General features: G+C 56.8%; 10 protein-coding genes across 10 annotated transcripts; 5 read left to right on the top strand and 5 right to left on the bottom strand.

Annotated features, from left to right (window-relative positions):
• The first annotated feature begins 41 nt into the window (after window positions 1-41).
• Window positions 42-1,474, top strand: FA10DRAFT_263613 (Molybdopterin binding protein). Its single transcript, XM_025520291.1, has 3 exons — window positions 42-459; window positions 528-781; window positions 850-1,474. Exons 1-3 carry the CDS (start codon window positions 123-125, stop codon window positions 1,285-1,287), a joined length of 1,029 nt encoding a protein of 342 aa, XP_025380070.1. The 5' UTR covers window positions 42-122; the 3' UTR covers window positions 1,288-1,474.
• Window positions 1,296-2,531, bottom strand: FA10DRAFT_236106 (L domain-like protein). Its single transcript, XM_025519061.1, has 5 exons — window positions 2,427-2,531; window positions 2,343-2,355; window positions 2,238-2,278; window positions 1,839-2,174; window positions 1,296-1,749 (listed from the first exon to the last, which is right to left on the bottom strand). Exons 1-5 carry the CDS (start codon window positions 2,490-2,492, stop codon window positions 1,414-1,416), a joined length of 792 nt encoding a protein of 263 aa, XP_025380069.1. The 5' UTR covers window positions 2,493-2,531; the 3' UTR covers window positions 1,296-1,413.
• A 293-nt stretch (window positions 2,532-2,824) lies between these two features.
• On the top strand, window positions 2,825-4,943 carry FA10DRAFT_263611 (putative cell division control protein CDC3). The gene is made up of 7 exons (XM_025520290.1): window positions 2,825-3,160; window positions 3,229-3,357; window positions 3,432-3,648; window positions 3,717-3,933; window positions 4,002-4,393; window positions 4,457-4,580; window positions 4,637-4,943. The coding sequence occupies exons 1-7, from the start codon at window positions 3,022-3,024 to the stop codon at window positions 4,682-4,684; spliced, it is 1,266 nt and encodes a 421-aa protein (XP_025380068.1). The 5' UTR covers window positions 2,825-3,021; the 3' UTR covers window positions 4,685-4,943.
• FA10DRAFT_246867 (hypothetical protein) lies at window positions 4,880-5,863 on the bottom strand (the record flags this gene model as incomplete). The annotated part of the gene is made up of 3 exons (XM_025519429.1): window positions 5,366-5,863; window positions 5,215-5,271; window positions 4,880-5,149 (listed from the first exon to the last, which is right to left on the bottom strand). The coding sequence occupies exons 1-3, from the start codon at window positions 5,780-5,782 to the stop codon at window positions 4,880-4,882; spliced, it is 744 nt and encodes a 247-aa protein (XP_025380067.1). The 5' UTR covers window positions 5,783-5,863.
• A 128-nt stretch (window positions 5,864-5,991) lies between these two features.
• FA10DRAFT_263610 (putative beta-succinyl CoA synthetase precursor) lies at window positions 5,992-7,731 on the top strand. The gene is made up of 5 exons (XM_025520289.1): window positions 5,992-6,359; window positions 6,445-7,097; window positions 7,160-7,261; window positions 7,320-7,492; window positions 7,562-7,731. The coding sequence occupies exons 1-5, from the start codon at window positions 6,040-6,042 to the stop codon at window positions 7,628-7,630; spliced, it is 1,317 nt and encodes a 438-aa protein (XP_025380066.1). The 5' UTR covers window positions 5,992-6,039; the 3' UTR covers window positions 7,631-7,731.
• FA10DRAFT_8641 (hypothetical protein) lies at window positions 7,614-10,775 on the bottom strand. Its single transcript, XM_025525748.1, has 2 exons — window positions 8,376-10,775; window positions 7,614-8,311 (listed from the first exon to the last, which is right to left on the bottom strand). Exons 1-2 carry the CDS (start codon window positions 10,703-10,705, stop codon window positions 7,726-7,728), a joined length of 2,916 nt encoding a protein of 971 aa, XP_025380065.1. The 5' UTR covers window positions 10,706-10,775; the 3' UTR covers window positions 7,614-7,725.
• An 86-nt stretch (window positions 10,776-10,861) lies between these two features.
• FA10DRAFT_273669 (hypothetical protein) lies at window positions 10,862-12,495 on the top strand. The gene is made up of 6 exons (XM_025523178.1): window positions 10,862-11,106; window positions 11,174-11,246; window positions 11,310-11,386; window positions 11,449-11,680; window positions 11,744-12,092; window positions 12,158-12,495. Exons 1-6 carry the CDS (start codon window positions 10,896-10,898, stop codon window positions 12,431-12,433), a joined length of 1,218 nt encoding a protein of 405 aa, XP_025380064.1. The 5' UTR covers window positions 10,862-10,895; the 3' UTR covers window positions 12,434-12,495.
• FA10DRAFT_263608 (Sec1-like protein) lies at window positions 12,478-15,087 on the bottom strand. The gene is made up of 7 exons (XM_025520288.1): window positions 14,822-15,087; window positions 14,669-14,759; window positions 14,221-14,608; window positions 14,002-14,160; window positions 13,265-13,940; window positions 13,105-13,207; window positions 12,478-13,038 (listed from the first exon to the last, which is right to left on the bottom strand). The coding sequence occupies exons 1-7, from the start codon at window positions 15,058-15,060 to the stop codon at window positions 12,589-12,591; spliced, it is 2,106 nt and encodes a 701-aa protein (XP_025380063.1). The 5' UTR covers window positions 15,061-15,087; the 3' UTR covers window positions 12,478-12,588.
• Window positions 15,088-15,201: 114 nt separating this feature from the next.
• On the top strand, window positions 15,202-16,358 carry FA10DRAFT_246854 (hypothetical protein). The gene is made up of 4 exons (XM_025519428.1): window positions 15,202-15,567; window positions 15,624-15,713; window positions 15,775-16,287; window positions 16,349-16,358. The coding sequence occupies exons 1-3, from the start codon at window positions 15,229-15,231 to the stop codon at window positions 15,952-15,954; spliced, it is 609 nt and encodes a 202-aa protein (XP_025380062.1). The 5' UTR covers window positions 15,202-15,228; the 3' UTR covers window positions 15,955-16,287; window positions 16,349-16,358.
• FA10DRAFT_224994 (putative N,O-diacetyl muramidase) lies at window positions 16,106-16,936 on the bottom strand (the record flags this gene model as incomplete). Its single annotated transcript, XM_025518631.1, has 3 exons — window positions 16,106-16,263; window positions 16,332-16,410; window positions 16,481-16,936. The coding sequence occupies 3 exons, from the start codon at window positions 16,934-16,936 to the stop codon at window positions 16,106-16,108; spliced, it is 693 nt and encodes a 230-aa protein (XP_025380061.1).
• Between the last annotated feature and the right edge of the window lie 1,237 nt (window positions 16,937-18,173).

Genomic DNA, 18,173 nt, shown 5'->3' with positions numbered 1-18,173 from the left:
CCTACTCCTCCGTCGTCAACGCTCGAGAGAAGCAAGTCGGCCAATTTCCTTCGATAAGCGCAGCACATTCACATCGTTGCCCACATTGCAAGTGCAGAGCTGTCTGGCCAGACAGCGCGTTGATGATCCCGCTGGCAGCCACAACGAGGGTAGCGACGGCCGCCTCCTCCCCCTCTGTCGCCCGCCTTGCCTCGCTCACGGCCCAGCTCGCACGACCCGCTTCGCAACAGACGTCTTCCGCAGCCATGTCGAGCAGCGCAGTGCAGCGGGAAAAGGGCAGCAGCAGCGCAGGCGAGCCGACGATGCCGCGCTTTGAAAAGACGCCCGTGCCGGCGAACCCGCTCGGGCCAGGCAACTACGTCAAGACGGCGGCTTGTCTCATCATTGGCGATGAGGTGCTCAATGGAAAGACAAAAGACTCCAACTCCAACTACTTTGCAAAGTGGTGCTTCAACCTCGGTGCGTGGATAGCCTGCATGCGAGCGTGTGACCGTGGGTAGAATCAACGCTGACTAGGTATGCATCAGGAATCGACGTAAAGAGGATCGAGGTGATCCCCGACGATGAGGACGACATCATCGAGGCTGCTCGCCGTATGACGGACAAGTACGACCTTGTCCTCTCCAGCGGCGGCATCGGTCCCACACCCGACGACATCACGTACGAGAGCATGGCCAAGGCCTTCAACGCAGAGCCGCTCGAGTACTCGCAGGAGACGCTCCGGCGCATGCAGGAGAACATGGCTGCGAGGCGGCGCGACTGGGGCCAGCAGACGGAGGAGGTGAGACTTTCTCTTCATCTTCTACAATTTCTTTTGCTTTTGTCTCGGTGCTCACACTCTTTCAAAAGATGATAACGGCCAGGAAGCGCATGGCGCTGTTCCCCAGCAAGAACGCAGAGATCATCTGGCCCACCGAGGAGCTCTGGGTGCCCGTGGTGCGCATGGCCGGCAAGCTCTGCATCCTGCCCGGCGTGCCCCGCCTCTTTGAGGCGCTACTCGACGGCCTCGAGCCCTACGTGCCCATCGACCCCAACCGACCGCGGCCATTCCGGCTGCTGGTGCACACCAAGCTGCCAGAGAGCAACATCAGCCCCTTCTTGGCCAAGCTGACGGACAAGTGTAAGCCCGAGGGCATCAAGGTGGGCAGCTACCCAAAGTGGAACAACGGCGTCGACGTCTCCTTGATTGGCGAGGACATGGACCGGCTCCAGGAGCTGGGAAAGGAAGTCGAGCGCGAGATCGAAGGCACCATCGTTGCCCAGGGCAAGATCGGCGAGCAGCCCTGAAGACCATTCGGTGGTTGATTGCTTGCATATTTGCATCGTCGTTTTGTTTACTTGACATTATTACTAGTACAAAGGGTTTACTTTTCTACCATCCTCATCAACGGGAGTCAGGTAGTCCATCGCTCCCTACTCTTCCATGCCATCCGCAGCCGCAATGCTATAGCCCAAACGGAGCCGATCCTCGAGCTTTTTGATCTCTTCCAGGCTTGTGCTCCTCTCTATCGCTTCTTCCAGCGCCTTGCGCTCCGCCGCTGTCAATTTTGCTCCTGCCTTTGGCCCACCTCCGTTGACGAGACCAGCGCCTACTTCGAACGTCTTGGTGGTGGCCCCCACGCCATTCGTTGCTCCCTTCCCTGCTGCTGCTGCATCCTTTGGCGCCTGGCCTGCTGCTGACAAAGAAGCCGCAAGCGCTGATGGCCGCCCGTCCGCGGTCTCCATCAATTGCTTTGCCAACTCTCGCTCCTTTAAAAGCATGTCTGCGCGTCAGTGTCGCCGGCCTTACATCATCCCTTCCAGCCCCCTGCTCGACCACAGGGAAATGATTGACATACCTTTTGCTTCACCCTTTGGAAATCGAGCACCCTGACCTTTTTGCACTTCCAGACGACGTACTCCCTGTAGTGCTTCTTCCTCGCGACTGGATTCCCCTGCAGCGTCAGAAATTCGAGCAACGGGAACCGGCCGAGCGGGTCCAACGCAGAGAGATCCGCGAGGGCATTGTTTGTGAGCACGAGCGTCGTGAGCCTCGGTAGCGAGTTTGCAAGCCGGTGGTCGATGCGCGAGACGAGGTTGTTGGATGCGATGAGTGTGTGTAGCCGCTTGAGCACGGGAAAGTTGGTCAGCGCCCGGATGTCGTTGTCGGTCAAGTCCAGGCAGTCGTTTTGGTCCTAGACATGCGCCAAGAGTGAGCACGCTTTGCAGCCACAGCCTTTGGATTACATATCGCTCACCTGGGTCACACCGAGGTTCTCAATGGCAGGGATCTTGTGGCCTGTTTGGGTGAGACTCGTCAGCTTCTGATTAGCCATCCTCGCCGTCCAAGGCTGTGGACCGACCTCGAAGATCCAGCTGCGAGAGAGAGACGAATATGTGAGTATGCTTATCACGGCAGAAGAAGTCGACACAGGCATCCTGCTCACCTCTCTATCTCTCAGCGTCGAGATCGTCGAGCCGCTGCGAGTGATGAGCTCCGGCGTGAGCTTCATGCTGCTGCTGCTGCTGCTGTTGTCGTCTGCCTCTGGTCGCCAATCTCTTCGCGGTGCCAAAAATCACACTGCACAATTTCCGTCATGTCACTGTCCACGTGAAGGGCCAGGTCTTGAAGAAGGCTAAAAGTTACACTACACTCACGAATATTGTTATCACTACTACTACTACCCTAGCAGAGCGCAAATTGAAAGGGTTAATTTCATTGTTTGAATGGTTTGAATAAGCGCAAGACTGGCCGCCAGCAGCGCGCAAGACCCATTTGGGCTCTAATCGAGGCAATGCCCGCTAGAGCGAGCAAGAGCTTCATCTTCGCGTACCATCCCTCACCCTTTCCTTCTTCGCCCCTTGACCTTCTTCCCTCCTTCGTCGCCCGCTTCTGGTCTTCTGCTGATCATTGCCATCCCGCGTTGATCTTCCTGTCCACTCACTCCGACGTCGAATCGACAAGAATATCTCGGGTCGATTGGAATAACCAACGCTTTTCCCACTCACCTCGACTAATAAAGGACAGGTCGGCTCGCACTCATGTCTTCCAACGGTGGTGTCGCGGCGCCCGCTCTGGCGCGCAAGAAGCTCATGGGCTACGTCGGCTTCGCCAACCTGCCCAACCAGGTCCACCGCAAGAGTGTGCGAAAGGGCTTCACTTTTACGTGCATGGTCGTCGGTGAGTAAATGGTGCTGCAGGGGCTTTATGGCAATTGCAGCAATTGACGTCGAGGGACCCCTCACCAGGTGAATCCGGTCTCGGAAAGTCGACCTTGATCAACACGCTCTTCAACAGCCGACTCTACCCCAGGAAGGAGGTTCCCCCTCCGCACCAGGAGCGGCCAAAGACTGTTGCCATTGAGAGCATCAGCGCTGGTGAGTTGCCAAGGATGGACCCTACGAGTCGCGGACCCGCCATGCTCAAGATCCCCGTCTTCTTTACTTTTTAGATATCGAGGAGAGTGGCGTGCGACTCCGCCTCACTGTCGTTGACACGCCGGGCTTCGGTGACTTTGTCAACAACGATGATAGCTGGAAGCCTATCGTCGACAACATCGAGTCTCGCTTTGACGCCTACCTCGAGCAGGAGAACCGGGTGAACCGAGCCAAGCTCGTCGACAACCGTGTCCATGCCTGCCTCTACTTTGTCCAGCCCACCGGTCATGCGTGAGTTTCCCTGCCTGCTTGCTCGCCCACAAGTGCGACGATGGAAGCTGACGCCGAGGCGGATACAGCCTGCGCCCCATTGACATTGAGTTCATGCGACGACTGCACCAGAAGGTCAACCTGATTCCCGTTATTGCCAAGTCGGACACCATGACCGACGAGGAGATCACCCAATTCAAGGCCAGGGTCCTCAACGACATTGCCCACCACCGCATCGAGATCTTCCACGCGCCCGTCTATGACAATGAAGATGAGGAGACGATCGCCGAAAACGAGGAGATTGTCGTGAGTCGCTCTCCTTTCTCTTGCGGACTTTTGCAAGAGGTGCTAACGCCTTTGGGCTATTCTCGCAGCGCAAGATCCCCTTCGCCGTCGTTGGCTCAGACACCGAGATTGACACGCCAGACGGAAGGCGGGTTCGCGGCAGGGCCTACCCCTGGGGTGTCATTGAGGTGGACAACGAGGAGCACTGCGACTTTGTCAAGCTGCGCCAGATGCTCATCCGCAGCCACATGGAGGAGCTCAAGGAGCACACCCACGAGGTCCTCTATGAAAAGTACCGAAGCGAGAAGCTCGTTGGCATGGGCGTGACGCAAGACCACTCGGTCTTCAAGGAGGTCAACCCGGCGGCAAAGATGGCCGAGGAGCGTGCCCTGCACGAGGCCAAGCTGCAAAAGATGGAGAACGAGATGAAGCTCGTGTTCCAGCAAAAAGTGGCAGAGAAGGAGGCCAAGCTCAAGCAGAGGTGTGTGGTCATTTGTCTGATTCTCCTCTTTTTTTCATTCCGCTGAATCTCTTTTACGCACAGCGAGGAGGAGTTGTATGCTCGTCACCGGGAGATGCGCGACCAGCTCGAGAAGCAACGCCTCGAGCTCGAAGACAAGAAGAGGAGACTCGAAAGCGGCAGGCCGCTCACGCCGGAAAAGATCAATGTGGGTAATACCTTGGCTTTTGCCCCGCAGCTCGTTGCTGACGCTTTCTCTCTCAGGCATACCAGCAGCAGACAAAGAAGAAGGGCTTCTCGTTGCGAAATTAGGTCGTCTCGCCTCGTCTCACTTCGTACTGTACCCCGCCCTCGTGGGCGGACCTCTCCAGTCTCCCATGTACGGACTCTCGCCCTCTTCGTTTTTCATCGCGAGAGAACCCCTCTTTCCCTCCTTGCGACGCCTCTTTGTTACCAGGCCTATTCTTCTCTTCTCCTTCGCCTTGTCCCTCTCTTGGTCTATCACTTTTATACGAATTTTGTGAATGTGAAACCGTGATAAGCAAGAGGGAAGGCTACCGTCTCCACCACCAGAGAAAGATCTGAGCACGGCAGAATGATCAGCTTTGCTTCTTTCGCCTCATTCGAGTACAAAGATTGCCTGCTCACAAAGATCCAGATGACAAGAATGAGGAAGATCATCATGTTGCAGAACCAGCCTCCCTGGCGTCGGGCCATGCGATTCATGCGCGAAAAGGTGTTGCCGAGAAAGGCCGACGTGTTGGAGAATGCCTCGGACTGTTCGGCGAGTCAGCTTCTACATTCGGCTCTGTTTCGGCAAGAAGGAAGGGGGAGAGACTCACAAGAGAATCAAGGTCCTTGGTAGAGTCGCGGACTTCGTTGCCTATCCCCAGCGTGATCTGTTACCCGGTTCCATCTTACGGTGAGCCAAGATCCAGCTCTCCTACCCTTTGTCTCTTTGTCACATTCTGGTGCAGTCGCAAGGAGACTCACATCCTTGAGCATCTTGACCTTGGTGCTGAGCCCCTCTAACCGCTCGTCATTTTGCTCCTCGAGGTCCTCGGCCGTCCTGGCGCCGATGCTGCTCAGGAAGCTTCCGAACGCACCCCCGCCGCCGCCGCCCGGCTGCCCTTCCTTCTTTGGCGCTCCGCGGTCGTACTCAGAGTACGGGTCTGAGGTGTTGTAGGATGACGAGGGCGCATAAGGCGTCCCGGTTGAGTAGTGGGAATAGGGCTGCTCGAATGGAGAGGCCGTTCGAGGTTGAAGGTGAGCACCGCCAGCGCCGCCGCCGGGGCTCAGCGTGCCGTTCCTATTGAGCTGGGACGGCGTTGGAGAGGACGATGACGGGTATGCGCCGCCCGCTAGGAGCGCATGGCGGTCTGCCACGCCCGCAGCTGGTCTGCGTGACATGCTGAGTGGCAAGGGGAGAGAAGGAGAGAACGGGCAAGGGAAGGAAGAAGTCGCGACGTGGAGCTAGCTGTCCGAGCGGAGAGCGCCTGAGCGGAGAAGAAAGAGAACGCGCGCCATGTGTCCCGTGCCAAAGAGGCACAAGAAAGTCCAGTCGGCTTTTTTGCGCCCGTGCTTGAGGGTTCCTCCTTCATCAGACTTTCTCTTTCTCCATCTCTCTCCATCGAATTGAAAATCGGAAACAGACGACGACGACAAAGATGATTAGCTCCATGGGTCTCAAGCCGCTCGGCGGCCTGCGAACGCGCGCCTCGATGGCCAGCACAATGCTTCGCGGAGGGCCCGGCGCGGCACAGAAGCGCTTCCTCTCGATTCACGAGTACCTCTCTATGGACCTGCTGAACAAGTACGGCATCGCGACCCCTCGCTCTATTCCCGCCAAGTCGCCCGAGGAGGCCTTCAAGGCCGCCCAGTCCTTTGGCGGAAAAGGCATGGTCATCAAGGCTCAGGTCCTGGCCGGTGGAAGAGGAAAGGGTCACTTTGACTCGGGCCTCCAGGGTGGTGTGCACCTCATCAAGACGTGAGTTTTCTTTCTTCTGTTGTATCCCGGGGCATCTCGACCACTTGCGCCTTTCTGACGCGAGGGTGCATACTTTGACAAACAGGCCTGAGGAGGCGCGCGACTACGCCTCCAAGATGATCGGCAACAAGCTCATCACCAAGCAGACGGGCGAAGCTGGCCGCATCTGCAACGCCGTCATGCTCGCAGAGGCCCGGCCACCGGCGCACGAGTACTACGTCGCCCTGCTCAACGACCGCGCCTCGCAGCTTCCTGTCCTCATTGCGTCCAACCAGGGCGGTATGTCTATCGAGGACGTCGCCGCTGAGAACCCTGATGCGATCATCACGACGCCCATCGACTTTGAAAAGGGCCTCGAGCAAAGCAAGGCCCTCGAGATTGCCAAGAAGCTCGGCTTCAGCAGCGAGAAGCAGGAGAAGCAGGCGGCAGACACCTTTGTCAAGCTCTACAAGCTTTTCAAGGAGAAGGATGCCACCCAGGTCGAGATCAACCCCATGGCCGAGAGCAAGGACGGCGAGGTGCTGTGCATGGACGCCAAGCTGGGCTTTGACGACAACGCCGTCGAGTTCAGGCAGCCAGACATTGCCGAGCTGAGGGACCCCACGCAGGAAGATGCGGACGAGGTTGAGGCTGGTAAGAAGGGCCTCAACTTCATCAAGCTCGACGGTGACATTGGCTGCCTTGTTAACGGCGCTGGTCTTGCTATGGCTACCATGGACGTCGTCAAGCTCAACGGCGGTGAGTAGCAGTCGTTTCAGTGATACCATGGCGCACGCTGACCTTGAAGCTCGACCTCACAGGCAACCCGGCCAACTTCCTCGACATTGGTGGAGGTGCGGACGCAGAAGCCATGAAGCTGGCCTTCAAGCTCCTCCTCTCTGCTAAGCCCAAGGCTCTCTTCGGTGCGTCATACCCCCTTTTCCGTCTGCTTCTCGGCTGACTCACTCTCACTATCTCTAGTGAACGTGTTCGGCGGTATCGTCTCGAGCGGCAAGGTGGCCGAGTCTCTCGTCGAGGCTGCCAAGTCGATTGCCGATGACGTCAACATTGACATTGTCGCTCGTCTCCGTGGCAACCAGGAGGCCGACGCAAAGAAGGTCATTGAGGGCTTTGGCTCGAGCAGCGGTGTCAAGGTCAGTCATCTTCTTGCGCTTCTGTCTTCCCTGAATGTTGTGCTGACTGTAGACCACGTGCGTTCACAGATCCACCCTGTCTTTGACCTCGACGAAGCGGCGCAGCTCGCCGTCAAGCTTGCTGCTGCCCGAGGTTAAGCATCACAGCAAGAATCTTGTGCACAGACTTAGAGAATGATAGCAATGAAAGGGCAAGGATTGTTGATTTTTGTGAGAGAAAGGAGAAGAGAGGACTATGCAGGACAGTCGATTCTTCGCCGTACTATTTCCCTGGCGAATCTCAATTGCATGCGGTCGTCGATGCCCAGTTCCCGCTTGAGCGCCTGGAAGCCTTCGACGTCGTCCTGCGCGTCTCTCTCAAAGAGGGCCCGCGTGGCTCGCGCCACTGTCCAAATCCCGCTTGCTCCTTCCTCGGCCAGACTCAATAACGTCGAGACATCCAGAAGCGTCCTCCAGGGGCCTTCGATGCGCTTGTTGATCACTGCCGGACTCTGCACGAGGGAAGTGACCGAGGTAAGGGCGCGATCAATTGCGCCGTCGCGCACGACTCCCAGCCAGCCATGCCTGACATCGGTCTTGAACTGTTTCGCGCCCCTGACGCTGAAGCGGTGCGAGCCGCCGGCCATGACGACGCGATCGACGATGTGCGTCGACAGGCTCGACGCAATAGATCGGTACATTTCTATGCGCCGTTGCGAGGGTAGAGACGGGAGGAGATGGGTGAGATGGGTGGAGAGGATCGTCAGCGAGGCCAAGAGCGTCGGTGTCGGCATTTCCTCGTCTTCGTCGCCTTCTTGCTCGGATTCGTCATCCCATTCGCTTTTGAGTCATGATCAGTCTGAGCAAAGAAGAAGTAGAGCACGATCCCAGAGGGGAAACTCACCGATGAGAATAGACGCGGAGGTTGTCGAGCGTCTCGCCGACAACGAGCTTCTCCATGGCATTGAGGCTTCGCTCGACGATTGTCTGAAAGCGCGCTTTCGGTCCTTGCCAAACATCGACTGCGACCTCTGCATCGCCCTCTTGCAGGGAGGTTTCAGCTGCTAGACTTGTAGTTCTAGGCGCAGGTGACCGCGAAGCTGAAGAGCTTCTCTCGGCACTCGCTGCCAAAGGCCTCGCAGCACTGGCCAGCCTCCCTCCGCTCCGCCACCCTCGCCTGACGAGCTCTCCAAGAGAGGCCTTGTCGAGTTCCTGTTCCTCCTCCTCTCCCTCGAATCGTTTCCAGTCGGCCAGCAGCCGGCCTCCACCAGCTTCGCCGCCCCCGATTGCGGAGCCCAAGACGAGGAAGAAGCTCGTCGAAGAGAGACGGTCGAGATGGGCAACAACAAATAATGCCGAGAGACAAGCCTTCAGCAGCCTTCCCAGTCCTCTTAGGCCCTGGACCATCGCAGAATCGCTTGTCCCAAATGCGCCTCCGTCAGAGAGACCGCCGGAAGTTGGGACTGAAGCTGGTCCATCGCTGCCACTCGAGGCCATACCGCCGGGTATTGCGCGTGCAAATGCCGAGCTGAGGCTCTCGAAAGCATCAAGTGACCGCTCAAGTCGCTGTGCGTAGAGCCTCAAGAGCGAGGACTGGATCAAGAGGAAGGGCAGCTGCTGACTGGCGGATGAAAGCGGGGAGTAGCGAGCGGTGAGGCCGTCGATGAGGTCTACGACAGACCTGGCAGACCGCGTTGTCTTCATCGAGGGCGAATCAGCGTCTGTCGTGGAGGAATCAATCGACGACTGGTTTAGAGCAGCCCAGGTGCTGTTAGAATCGCCTTGATCGTCATCAGTTTCGTCGCCCACCAGCCAGGCGGTGCCACTCGACAGCTGGTCCTCAAGGCGTTCGCTCGTGAATTGACGCTCGCCCTGGACCCAGGCTTCAAATACAGTCTCCTTCGACAGCAGTGAGTTAGCGAGCCTGACTGTTGAGTCTCCCGACTTAGACAATTGCCGGGCCGCGGGAGGGTATAGGTCTCGGAGGTCCTCGTCGAAGCGCAAGACTTGCATGATGGTGTGGGAGAGTAAGACTGGGTGCTGGAGGAGCAGGTCGATGCTCGATTCAATTTTGTATCGTAAGGGTCGCAGAAGGCCATGAAGAAGCTCCATTGCCGTGTCTACCGACGTGCCATGCTTCTCAGAACTGCAGAGCAACGCGACAGCGCCTTGTTCCGGGTCGAAGAGGGACGAGTGGCTTCGCAAGAGTGACAGCATATGGGACAAAAACCACTCGGGCTTGTTCAGTCGATTGGTCGAACGATCCGAGTCGAAGTGGTAGTAGAAGCGGAGGAGAAGGGGATCAAGGAGGCAACGAACCGCCAAGACTGGCTCGTATTCGGTCGACCCGGCTGCAGCTCCCGCCGATGATGACGATGCTGATTTGTTGATTATCACTCCTTGCAGGGCGGTCGGGACCGGCGCTAGACCGAGCTTGGCCCCCCTGACCTGCAGCTCCATGACATCCCTCCAGCATCTTCTGGCCGACGAAGAAGCGAGCAGCATATCTTCTGGTGATTGTGATTGGGTTTTGCCACCGGCTCTCGATCCATCGAGCTCGACGGGCGGAGGAGGCCAGCCGCTCTGCTCGAGGGCCGAATGCAGCCTCTGCATGCGTTCCTTGCGCAGATGCTCGTATGCTTGAGTTACCTGAGATTCGGCGAACGTGAGGCCACGCAAATGTGGTGCGTCCCCATGTGCCAGCTGGGCTGCCTTGACGAGGCGTGAGAGCTGAGAGAGCGTCGCGAGCGCACCCTGCTTTCCCCACCGCGTCTTATCGTCGTTGTTCTTGGTGATGACCTGCGACTTGAGATCCTCGGCCTTGGCCAGCACCGAGAGATAGTCTCTGGCAGCGCGGATCTGCTGAAGCTGGTGATGTTGTTTCTCGAGCGAGCTCAGCAACGATGAAGGGCCGTCGAGCTCGCCCCGCAGATCGAGCATCTCATCGTCGATGGACGAAATTTCCTCGGGCATCGATTCTAGCTCCTCACTCGCTGATCTCACTCGATCTCGAGCCTCTTTGATTGCTTGGGAAAGCGCCTCAGAAGACTTGTTGAACGCATCAGCGGTCCATTGAAGCGCCGCCTCGGACTCCTTGAGCACCTTCTCCTCGAGCTCGTTCGCTGTGGGCAGCGGTCCAGATAGGATAGGCAGAGAGAGAAGATAGAGCCTCTTCTGCTCCTCAGAGAAGATATTGTCACGCTCCAAGCGTGACGACAACGCCGAGCTGTTCATGTTCGAGGTTCGTCGCCGCCGCCGCTGCCACCGCCGTCGCCAGTGCTTGGTAACGTTGAGAAGATTGAGAGGGAAAGTGATTCCCTCAGTGTCTGTACACGTGAATTTAGCTTTATTTGCACGGTCCACGTCGCTGCTGTTGCTTCTTCTCCAGCGACCGACGGGCAACGAAGGGCAAAGTAGTGGAAAGATGTCGAGCGGATATGAGCTGCACCAGAAGCTGCGGACCAAGACGGTGAGGCAGCTCAAGAAGAAGGACTACGAGGGCGCGATCAAGTCGCTCTATGACGGGTCCAAGCAGCTCCTCTCGGACAAGGAGCAGGGCAGCGGCTGCGATCTCGCCTGCTACCTTGTAGACGTCTACACCCAGGGCCAGATCAAGAGCGACGAGCAGAGCAGAAGTGTGTTTCTTCTAATGTCGCGGTGCGCGAGAAGATGAAGACGACACTGACGTCCTCCTTTACGCAGCTCGACTCGTCGAGCTCATCTCGCTGGCCGCGCCCGATTTTTGGAGGAAAAAGGTCATTGATGCGTCCATCAGGTGCGTGTCTCTCTGTTCCTTGGCATGCACGATGGGAAAGATACTGACAGGTAAAGCTTTAAGGTGGTCGGTCGCTACCACAGGAGCTCCTGCTGGAGACGGTTACCTCAGGCTGGCAATCGCCGAGATCCTCAGCAAAGGTGGGTAATCAAGCTTCCTCTTCAGAATGCTCGGCGCTGACTAGAGCTGATTATGACAACAGAGGGCGATTACCTCGCATCGGAGCCGCACTACATTGCCGCTTGCAGTCCTCCCCCAGCAATGGCCTCCTCGGACCTCTTTGCGCCACACGCGCCCAAGTCTTTTGCATGCATGATGCTCGACTGGCTCGCCGCCCATGCCTCCGAAGCAACCAAGGAGCCCGGCGAGAGTCGTGCAGCCGAGTCGATTGAGCGTGTGGGTGCCGGTGCATTTGCCCTGCGAGGCTTGCTCCCGTGAGTTCATCTTCTCTCTTTGCTCGATCGGGTCTTGTAGCTGACCACAAAGCCGTTCTACAGCCTGCTCCTCGCGCGCGCCATGACAAATTCGCGTGCCTTCCTCAATATCTACATCTCGCGCCTGGTCCAGAAGCACCCGAACCTTCTCCTGCCCGTCAAGCCGAACCCAAAACCTTTTTCCCCCCCGGGAGGCATGCCCGCCCCCGAGTCTCCGCAGCAGCTCTACCTCACGGCGAGCCCAGACTTGAACTTTGCACAAATGGCCTTTGCCATGATCTCGCAGGCCGTCGATCACAAGCGCAGGACCAGCGGCGCTAGGGTGCCTGACCAGCTTCGCGATGGCTGGCTGGCCATTGTGAGGCAGTACGAGCGGGAAGCCGGCGGTCTCGACGACGACTACATGGCCGAAGTGGGTCATCCGAAAGGCGCCGTAATTGCTCAGAGGGACAGTCTTGCTAATACCAAATCCTTAAGGTTCTTCCACAGCTCGGCTCCATCTACTTTGACATTCAGCCGTCGAGACCACAGGGCGGGAACTTTATGCAGGACATGCTTGGCTCCCTCATGGGTGGCGGTGCCGGCGGCGGTGCACCCGGAGCAGGATCGTCGAACCAACCTCGAACAGTGGCAGTCAAGAGTGCCCCTCCGCCCGTCATTTCAAAAGCCGCCGATCCTGGCCAGGCAGCGGCTGGTTCTGCTTCCGGACCTGGAGATGCCTCTGGTGGAGGAGAGGACTTGGACCTGGACTAATATGTTCTCAAGTAGCGATGCTATAACACAAGAAGACCAAGAGATGCGATATTCCCCCATTTTGCCATGTCCCGTGCCCTTTACCCTCGTCTGAGCATTGGAAGCCGTGGACACACGGAAAATAATGAGAACTATAGGATTGTCATTGATAGCCATCACCCTGCGAGCTTCTCGAGAGCCTTCACAAAGGCTTGGGGGGTCAGAATCTCTGTACTGCCATATGTGATCCTCCTCCCCTGCCCTGCCGATCCGACGACACCCCCACCATGCCCCGCCGTGCGCATCGCATACTCTTGCAGGTTTGCATACTCGACGTAGCTTCCGCCACCGACGACAAAGACGATTGCGTCTTTTTTACCCGCCATACTCGCGGCACTCTGCTGGGATCCCGCCACGGTGGTGGGGCCGGCTCGACCGCCTCTCCGGGCCTGAACGTCGAGCAAGAGCCAGTCGTCGGTTTCTTGCAGCGCCTGCGTGGACGCCGAAGAAGGGTCCAAGAGCGATGCCACGAGCCGAGTCACTGTGAGATCCTTCTGCGCCGGCAGGAAGTTCTTGACGCCCGAGACAAGATTGTCGAGACCGCTGTCCTTCAGCCGGTCCGTGAGCTGTCCCAAGGATATCGTGTCAGCCGGCGGTCAGATTTGAATGTCCTGCGAATGCGAGGGACTCACTCGACTGCTCAGCGAGCTGAAACCGCGGAACAACTCCCCTCCCCCTGACGGTTGGGGCGCCGGAGCGGACGCGAGCATCGTCATTCTTGTGAGCTCGCGAACCCTGTGTGTGATCGAGTCAGCAAGCAGCCAAACACTTTGATGTAGAGACGGAACTCACTTCTTGACATATTCTAGCGCCCCAAGGTTGGCTCCTTGCTCCTTGAGCAGCTTCTCGCACTCCTCGAGATCCGATCGACTGGCAAAGGCTGAGTCTGGAGCGGAAAGGTAGTAGATGATAAAGAGCCGCAGCTTGTCTTCGGCAGACTCGAGATTGGTATCCTTGATCGTATCCAAGATGGTTGCCTTGTTCTGCCTCGTGATGGCTTCCTCGAGCTGAAAGAGGGTGTCTAGACCTCGCGACTTGATGCCCTGGAGCAGCGCAGTGGCAATGTTCATGTGCGCATCTATCGTTTGCTTCCGTGCCGTCAGCTCTGGAAGCGCCGTGATGGCTGCTTTGAGATGGGATGCATTTGACGATAGGTCTAGTTGCCCAACGTCGTCCATGCTGCTGATACCAGTCGATCTGGTGATCTCGGCTGCATCAGACTTGTATCTGTTCAACTCGGCGTCGATGTCCTCGGCCACTTGGGGGAAGGGCGTGGCAGCATTCTTGGCCCAGAAAAAGTCCTTGGAGTCCAGATCGTAGTTTCGTTTCTGCGCTTTGCCCCCCTCGGTCGTATCGACGGTGACACGGTTGAGCTTCATATCCATCACGTCGTGCACCAATGCTTGGTACGTCCAGGAATGCGAGAGCATCGGGACGAGGTCAACATTTCGATCGAGCAGGATCAACACTGTTTAGAGTAGGGTTAGCAGCGCATTCACCGAAGGATGTGACCGGCCTATGATGCTCACGGGGTCGGTTACTTGACCACGCATTGCTCCCCTCGCCTCCAGAAAAGAGATGGCTTGACCCCCGAGCCGAGGCCGTGTGCTCCTTGATCTTACTCTCTAATTTTCTTGCGACCATTTCAGCTGCATTGCCCTTGGGGCATCGAATCACCGGCAGGCTCCCTGTAGAAAACCAATTCAGCTGGCAGCAGACACATCTAGGACAAGAACCTCAAAGCGCACCCAAAGTCGCCATGGCCGAGAAGAGGCCCTTCGCGATTCTCTCTGTCTCTTCTTCGATTTCTCTTTCGCCACTCTTTGGGTCGTTGAGCCTCTCGTAAGTTGTCGTCATTGCTGTTGGCGGTTTTGCGGAGCCTTTCTCGGACGTGCCACCATTCTTTTCTCCAGTGCCATTGAGCACAGGTGCAGATGAAGCGGACGGCGGGCCAGGTAGGAGCGAAAACAAGCTGGGCTCAAGCACGATGTAATCGAGGTACTGATCAAAAATCTGCGCAACCATGCCAGAGGTGCCATCCCGTGCGACCCGAGCGGCGAACTCTTCAAGCAGCGGCCGCGGAAGCGTCGACGTCAAGTTGAGATAGGTAGTCTCGTACAGCGACTTCGACAGATCCTGAGGGAAGCATCTTGTGGCGTCAGCTCTGCTCGTTCTGTATTCATTCAACTGACTCACATCGGCCACTCGCTTCAGATTTTCGCTCGTCGGCTCGATAAAGTACACAGCAGGAACATCTGGCAATGGGGGCCGATCGGAGTGGAGTTGCCTGTATACACAAATCCCGTCAGCTCAGCACTTTGCCCTCTCTTTCCCTCGGATGCGACTCACATGTGCACAGTCACACCTGCATCTCTGAGATCCTGCACGCGCATGCTCGTCGCCAGAATCTCCTGGCTAGTCTTGTCCAGGATGAGGACCTTCCAGACTGGGGGCCCGGTCGGCAGTGTCAAGTCGGCCTCTTGATTCTGTGAGGTGCCAGCTTTCGGCGGAGCGACCGGCGTGTTGAGATTCAACAATGTGTGCAGACATTGCAGCTGAGCCGACCGAAGCGTCGTTGTGGCGGCCATCGTTCAGACGCTCGCTCGATGGAGCTTCAACAAGTCGAGAAGGAAAGCCGTGTTGGATGGCGCTCGGACGTTCAAAGAGGACACGTGGCTCACCGGCCCCTCGGTGACAATTGGAATATTTTGGTTGTGGCCGACTGCTCTCTTCGCCGCGTTGCTTGCTAGGATGCCATGCTCTTCGCATCGCTGAGGAGCTTGGTCACACCTCATGCGGTAGCCAGGGCGTCTTTCGCTCGTTTTAGCTCCTCTCTCGCAAATTTGTCTGCGGAAGAGGTGGAAAGGATCAAGCAACGAGCTCGCTGGGCACAGGAACATCTCGCGCCTCACGAGATACCAAAAACCTGGTTAGACGTCTCTTTTGCGAGATCCGGCGGACCCGGAGGACAGAATGTCAACAAGGTCAATACAAAGGCCGAGATCAGGCTGGACCTGAACAAGGCCACCTCTGGTGCCGATGCTGTCGTCGAGAAGATGCCAAGAAGCGCCGTTCAGCATCTGACAAAATCTTCGGTGCGTTCTATTTACCCGCTGCTTTACTGGAATAATCTACTAACGCCTGCTCTCAGCCATATTACAAAGCCTCGACACACTCGCTCTTCGTCACTTCCACGAAAACGCGCAGCCAGGCCAACAACCTTGAAGATGCCATGTCAAAGGTGTGTTGTTTCTTGACTCCTCAAGATGTGATCTTGTCGACTGACTGCATCGACGATATAGCTCAAAAACCATATGGTCGAGCTGCTTACGGAAGACGTACCGGGCGAAACGTCCGAGGAGCAGAGAAACCGAGTTAAGGGGCTGATAGGTCGGGACAAGGCCAAAACACGGAAGACCAAAGAGAGACGAGGAGATGTCAAAAAGTCGAGGAAGATTGGCAAGGAATCTCTGGCATACTAAACAAGGATCAAAATTAGAGATGAGAATAATTACAAGTCCAAGTCCACTGAGCTCTTAGCCGGTGGCGAGCTTCTTGAGGCCAGCCTCGCTGCCGCTATGGGTGCGCAAGGAGAGTCAGTTAACGGACGTAGATCAGCCAAGTCGTATCTGCTCACTTGAAGACGTCCTGGTCACCAGGGAAGGTGCCCGAGTCAGCCCACTGCCAAATGGTCTCGTAAGGCCAGCCACCTGGGATCGTGCCGATGGTCGACGATTGGTAATGAGCGAGATTGAGGGGCGAGTTTGCGCTGAACGCCTTTGAGTTGCCCGCTGAATTGGTGTTGAGAATATTATGTTGAGTATGTGCAATGTTCGACATTCATTTGCTTCCGACTCACTGCATGTGTTCCACCAGTCATTGGTGGTGTAGATGATAGGGTACCTCTTGGTCTTTGAGTGGTATGTGTTGACAAAGTCCTACATCATGTCACGAGGATGTGAGCGAATTCAAAGTCAGAAAAGGTGCAAAGGGCATGTGCTACTCAACCGTAATCCAATTGACCATGGCCGAGGCGCTAAGGCCGTAGCAGGTGGCTCCGTTGGGATTGTACTCGATGTCGAGCATGCCCGGAAGGGTGATGCCGTCGTCGGACCAGCCTCCTCCGTGCTGCAGGAAGTAATTTGCCTGCGTCGCTCCCGAGCCGGAGTCAGGGTGGGCAAAGTGGTAGGCTCCACGGATAAGACCAGCCTTTGTGGCAGCGTCGTAGTTGGCGGAGAAGCTCGCGTCGGTGTAGGTGGTGCCCTCGGTAGCCTTGATGATAACGAAGCGTGCACCCTTTGACTTCTGCGAGGCCATGTCCACGGTGCCCTGGTAGTGCGAGACATCAAAGCCGGGCACGCCCGAAGGTGCTCGCTTGGCAAGAGAGTCTTGGTCGATGGGTTGCGAAAGCGCAGCAGTCACGCTGGCGACGAGGAGTGCAAAGTGAGTCGAGAGTCGGACCATGTTAGATGCTTCTTCTGCGGATGAGGAGAATGTAGAGGGGAGTGCTACTTCGATCGACGGCGCCATTTATACCTTTCACCAGTCTTCTTTTGTTCTCGAGAGGAACGTTGCAACCCACTGTCTCCATCTAAGCACGTTCAGGGACGGCCATCACTAGCGTCGGGCAACCTTAAATCTCTTTCTCACCCCCGCTGCAGCCGGACGGGAGGCAAAGCAATTAGATGACACCGGCGGCATGCCGGACAACCGGCCAAGAGTGCCTCCGAGTGCCTCCGAACAAACAAATATGGTCATTCGGCGTCAGGTACAGCAAGAATCCGCGAAGGCACGGGCGCGGACAGTGTCGTTTTACCAGTAGCGTCAAAGCGAGAGTTGTCAGAGAGCACGACGATGACGCCTTGCTGCAGATCCAACGACGCCCAATTTTCATTTTTGTTTTTCTGGAAACCTAGGTGAATTGTGGACATTCGCTCTGGTGTCTTTCGCTGCAACTACGAGAAATATTTCTCTGTTCAGGAACCAAGCTACTTCCTGGTATGATTGAGCGCGCAACGTCTTGGCCGAAACGTTCCTTGTCAGGGCGTCGGACTGCATGACAGATGCATCGAAGTGACAGGTCCCGCCCTTGTCACACAAGGGAATCTTGTTTTAGCCAGGCATCAGCATCGGAAAACACGAAGAGGCGGGGGTGCAGCCGTCATCGCTAGTCTTGGCACGCCCCCCGTGTTGCGGAGCAGGCACCAAGTCGAAATGGCAAGCTTGAGGGGACGTTCCTGGGACTGCAGTCTATATTGTTCCCCCTTTTCATAGGTGACGTTTGTGAGGCGGTGCTTAATTCTGACAGTCATAGCGACAGGTTCCGGACAAACTCGAGACTTGGGCCGTCTCGTAGCCTACGCAAGAGGAAAGGAGTTTGGGCATCTGGAAGGCAAGAAACCAATTGCAGGTCTACTCTGCAAAAGAAAGGGGTGCCTCGCCTCTGGGCAGCGGACCAATGAAAAGACATTTTCATTGCTCTCAGCTGTCCCGCCCGATGAGGAGTTGCGATCGAATCACACTCCGTGCGGTAATCAAGGCTCCAAGTGAAGCGGTAGTTTCGCCGTTCACCCGAAGAAACGGACAAACTTGGGCGTCAACTTGCAAGACGGAATTTGTTCCGTGCCACTATTGGCACCGTAGCAACAGCGTTGGGCGCGACGATAAGGCGCTGTTGGATTTGGTGTGACCCTTTAGCAAA

Source organism: Acaromyces ingoldii, assembly GCF_003144295.1.
Source record: "Acaromyces ingoldii strain MCA 4198 unplaced genomic scaffold FA10scaffold_1, whole genome shotgun sequence".
In the NCBI taxonomy this organism is placed as follows: domain Eukaryota; kingdom Fungi; phylum Basidiomycota; class Exobasidiomycetes; order Exobasidiales; family Cryptobasidiaceae; genus Acaromyces; species Acaromyces ingoldii.
This window is presented reverse-complemented; position numbering and strand designations above follow the sequence as displayed.

Excerpts from the sequence above, each read along its gene's own strand:
- FA10DRAFT_263611 (XM_025520290.1), top strand. The coding sequence starts at position 3,022 with ATGTCTTCCAACGGTGGTGTCGCGGCGCCCGCTCTGGCGCGCAAGAAG. Across the intron at positions 3,161-3,228 it reads TTTTACGTGCATGGTCGTCG|GTGAATCCGGTCTCGGAAAG; the intron begins GTGAGTAAATGG and ends ACCCCTCACCAG. Across the intron at positions 3,358-3,431 it reads CATTGAGAGCATCAGCGCTG|ATATCGAGGAGAGTGGCGTG; the intron begins GTGAGTTGCCAA and ends TTTACTTTTTAG.
- FA10DRAFT_236106 (XM_025519061.1), bottom strand. The coding sequence starts at position 2,492 with ATGAAGCTCACGCCGGAGCTCATCACTCGCAGCGGCTCGACGATCTCG. Across the intron at positions 2,175-2,237 it reads AGAACCTCGGTGTGACCCAG|GACCAAAACGACTGCCTGGA; the intron begins GTGAGCGATATG and ends GCGCATGTCTAG. Across the intron at positions 1,750-1,838 it reads TCCAAAGGGTGAAGCAAAAG|GAGCGAGAGTTGGCAAAGCA; the intron begins GTATGTCAATCA and ends ATGCTTTTAAAG.
- FA10DRAFT_263608 (XM_025520288.1), bottom strand. The coding sequence starts at position 15,060 with ATGGCCGCCACAACGACGCTTCGGTCGGCTCAGCTGCAATGTCTGCAC. Across the intron at positions 13,208-13,264 it reads GCGCTAGAATATGTCAAGAA|GGTTCGCGAGCTCACAAGAA; the intron begins GTGAGTTCCGTC and ends GATCACACACAG. Across the intron at positions 13,039-13,104 it reads TCAGCTCGCTGAGCAGTCGA|CTCACGGACCGGCTGAAGGA; the intron begins GTGAGTCCCTCG and ends TCCTTGGGACAG.
- FA10DRAFT_273669 (XM_025523178.1), top strand. The coding sequence starts at position 10,896 with ATGTCGAGCGGATATGAGCTGCACCAGAAGCTGCGGACCAAGACGGTG. Across the intron at positions 11,107-11,173 it reads GAGCGACGAGCAGAGCAGAA|CTCGACTCGTCGAGCTCATC; the intron begins GTGTGTTTCTTC and ends TCCTTTACGCAG. Across the intron at positions 11,387-11,448 it reads CGCCGAGATCCTCAGCAAAG|AGGGCGATTACCTCGCATCG; the intron begins GTGGGTAATCAA and ends TTATGACAACAG.
- FA10DRAFT_263613 (XM_025520291.1), top strand. The coding sequence starts at position 123 with ATGATCCCGCTGGCAGCCACAACGAGGGTAGCGACGGCCGCCTCCTCC. Across the intron at positions 460-527 it reads AAAGTGGTGCTTCAACCTCG|GAATCGACGTAAAGAGGATC; the intron begins GTGCGTGGATAG and ends GGTATGCATCAG. Across the intron at positions 782-849 it reads GGGGCCAGCAGACGGAGGAG|ATGATAACGGCCAGGAAGCG; the intron begins GTGAGACTTTCT and ends CTCTTTCAAAAG.
- FA10DRAFT_263610 (XM_025520289.1), top strand. The coding sequence starts at position 6,040 with ATGATTAGCTCCATGGGTCTCAAGCCGCTCGGCGGCCTGCGAACGCGC. Across the intron at positions 7,098-7,159 it reads CGTCGTCAAGCTCAACGGCG|GCAACCCGGCCAACTTCCTC; the intron begins GTGAGTAGCAGT and ends TCGACCTCACAG. Across the intron at positions 7,493-7,561 it reads GCTCGAGCAGCGGTGTCAAG|ATCCACCCTGTCTTTGACCT; the intron begins GTCAGTCATCTT and ends GTGCGTTCACAG.
- FA10DRAFT_246854 (XM_025519428.1), top strand. The coding sequence starts at position 15,229 with ATGCTCTTCGCATCGCTGAGGAGCTTGGTCACACCTCATGCGGTAGCC. Across the intron at positions 15,568-15,623 it reads AGCATCTGACAAAATCTTCG|CCATATTACAAAGCCTCGAC; the intron begins GTGCGTTCTATT and ends GCCTGCTCTCAG. Across the intron at positions 15,714-15,774 it reads TTGAAGATGCCATGTCAAAG|CTCAAAAACCATATGGTCGA; the intron begins GTGTGTTGTTTC and ends TCGACGATATAG.
- FA10DRAFT_8641 (XM_025525748.1), bottom strand. The coding sequence starts at position 10,705 with ATGAACAGCTCGGCGTTGTCGTCACGCTTGGAGCGTGACAATATCTTC. Across the intron at positions 8,312-8,375 it reads CTCCGCGTCTATTCTCATCG|CGAATGGGATGACGAATCCG; the intron begins GTGAGTTTCCCC and ends ATGACTCAAAAG.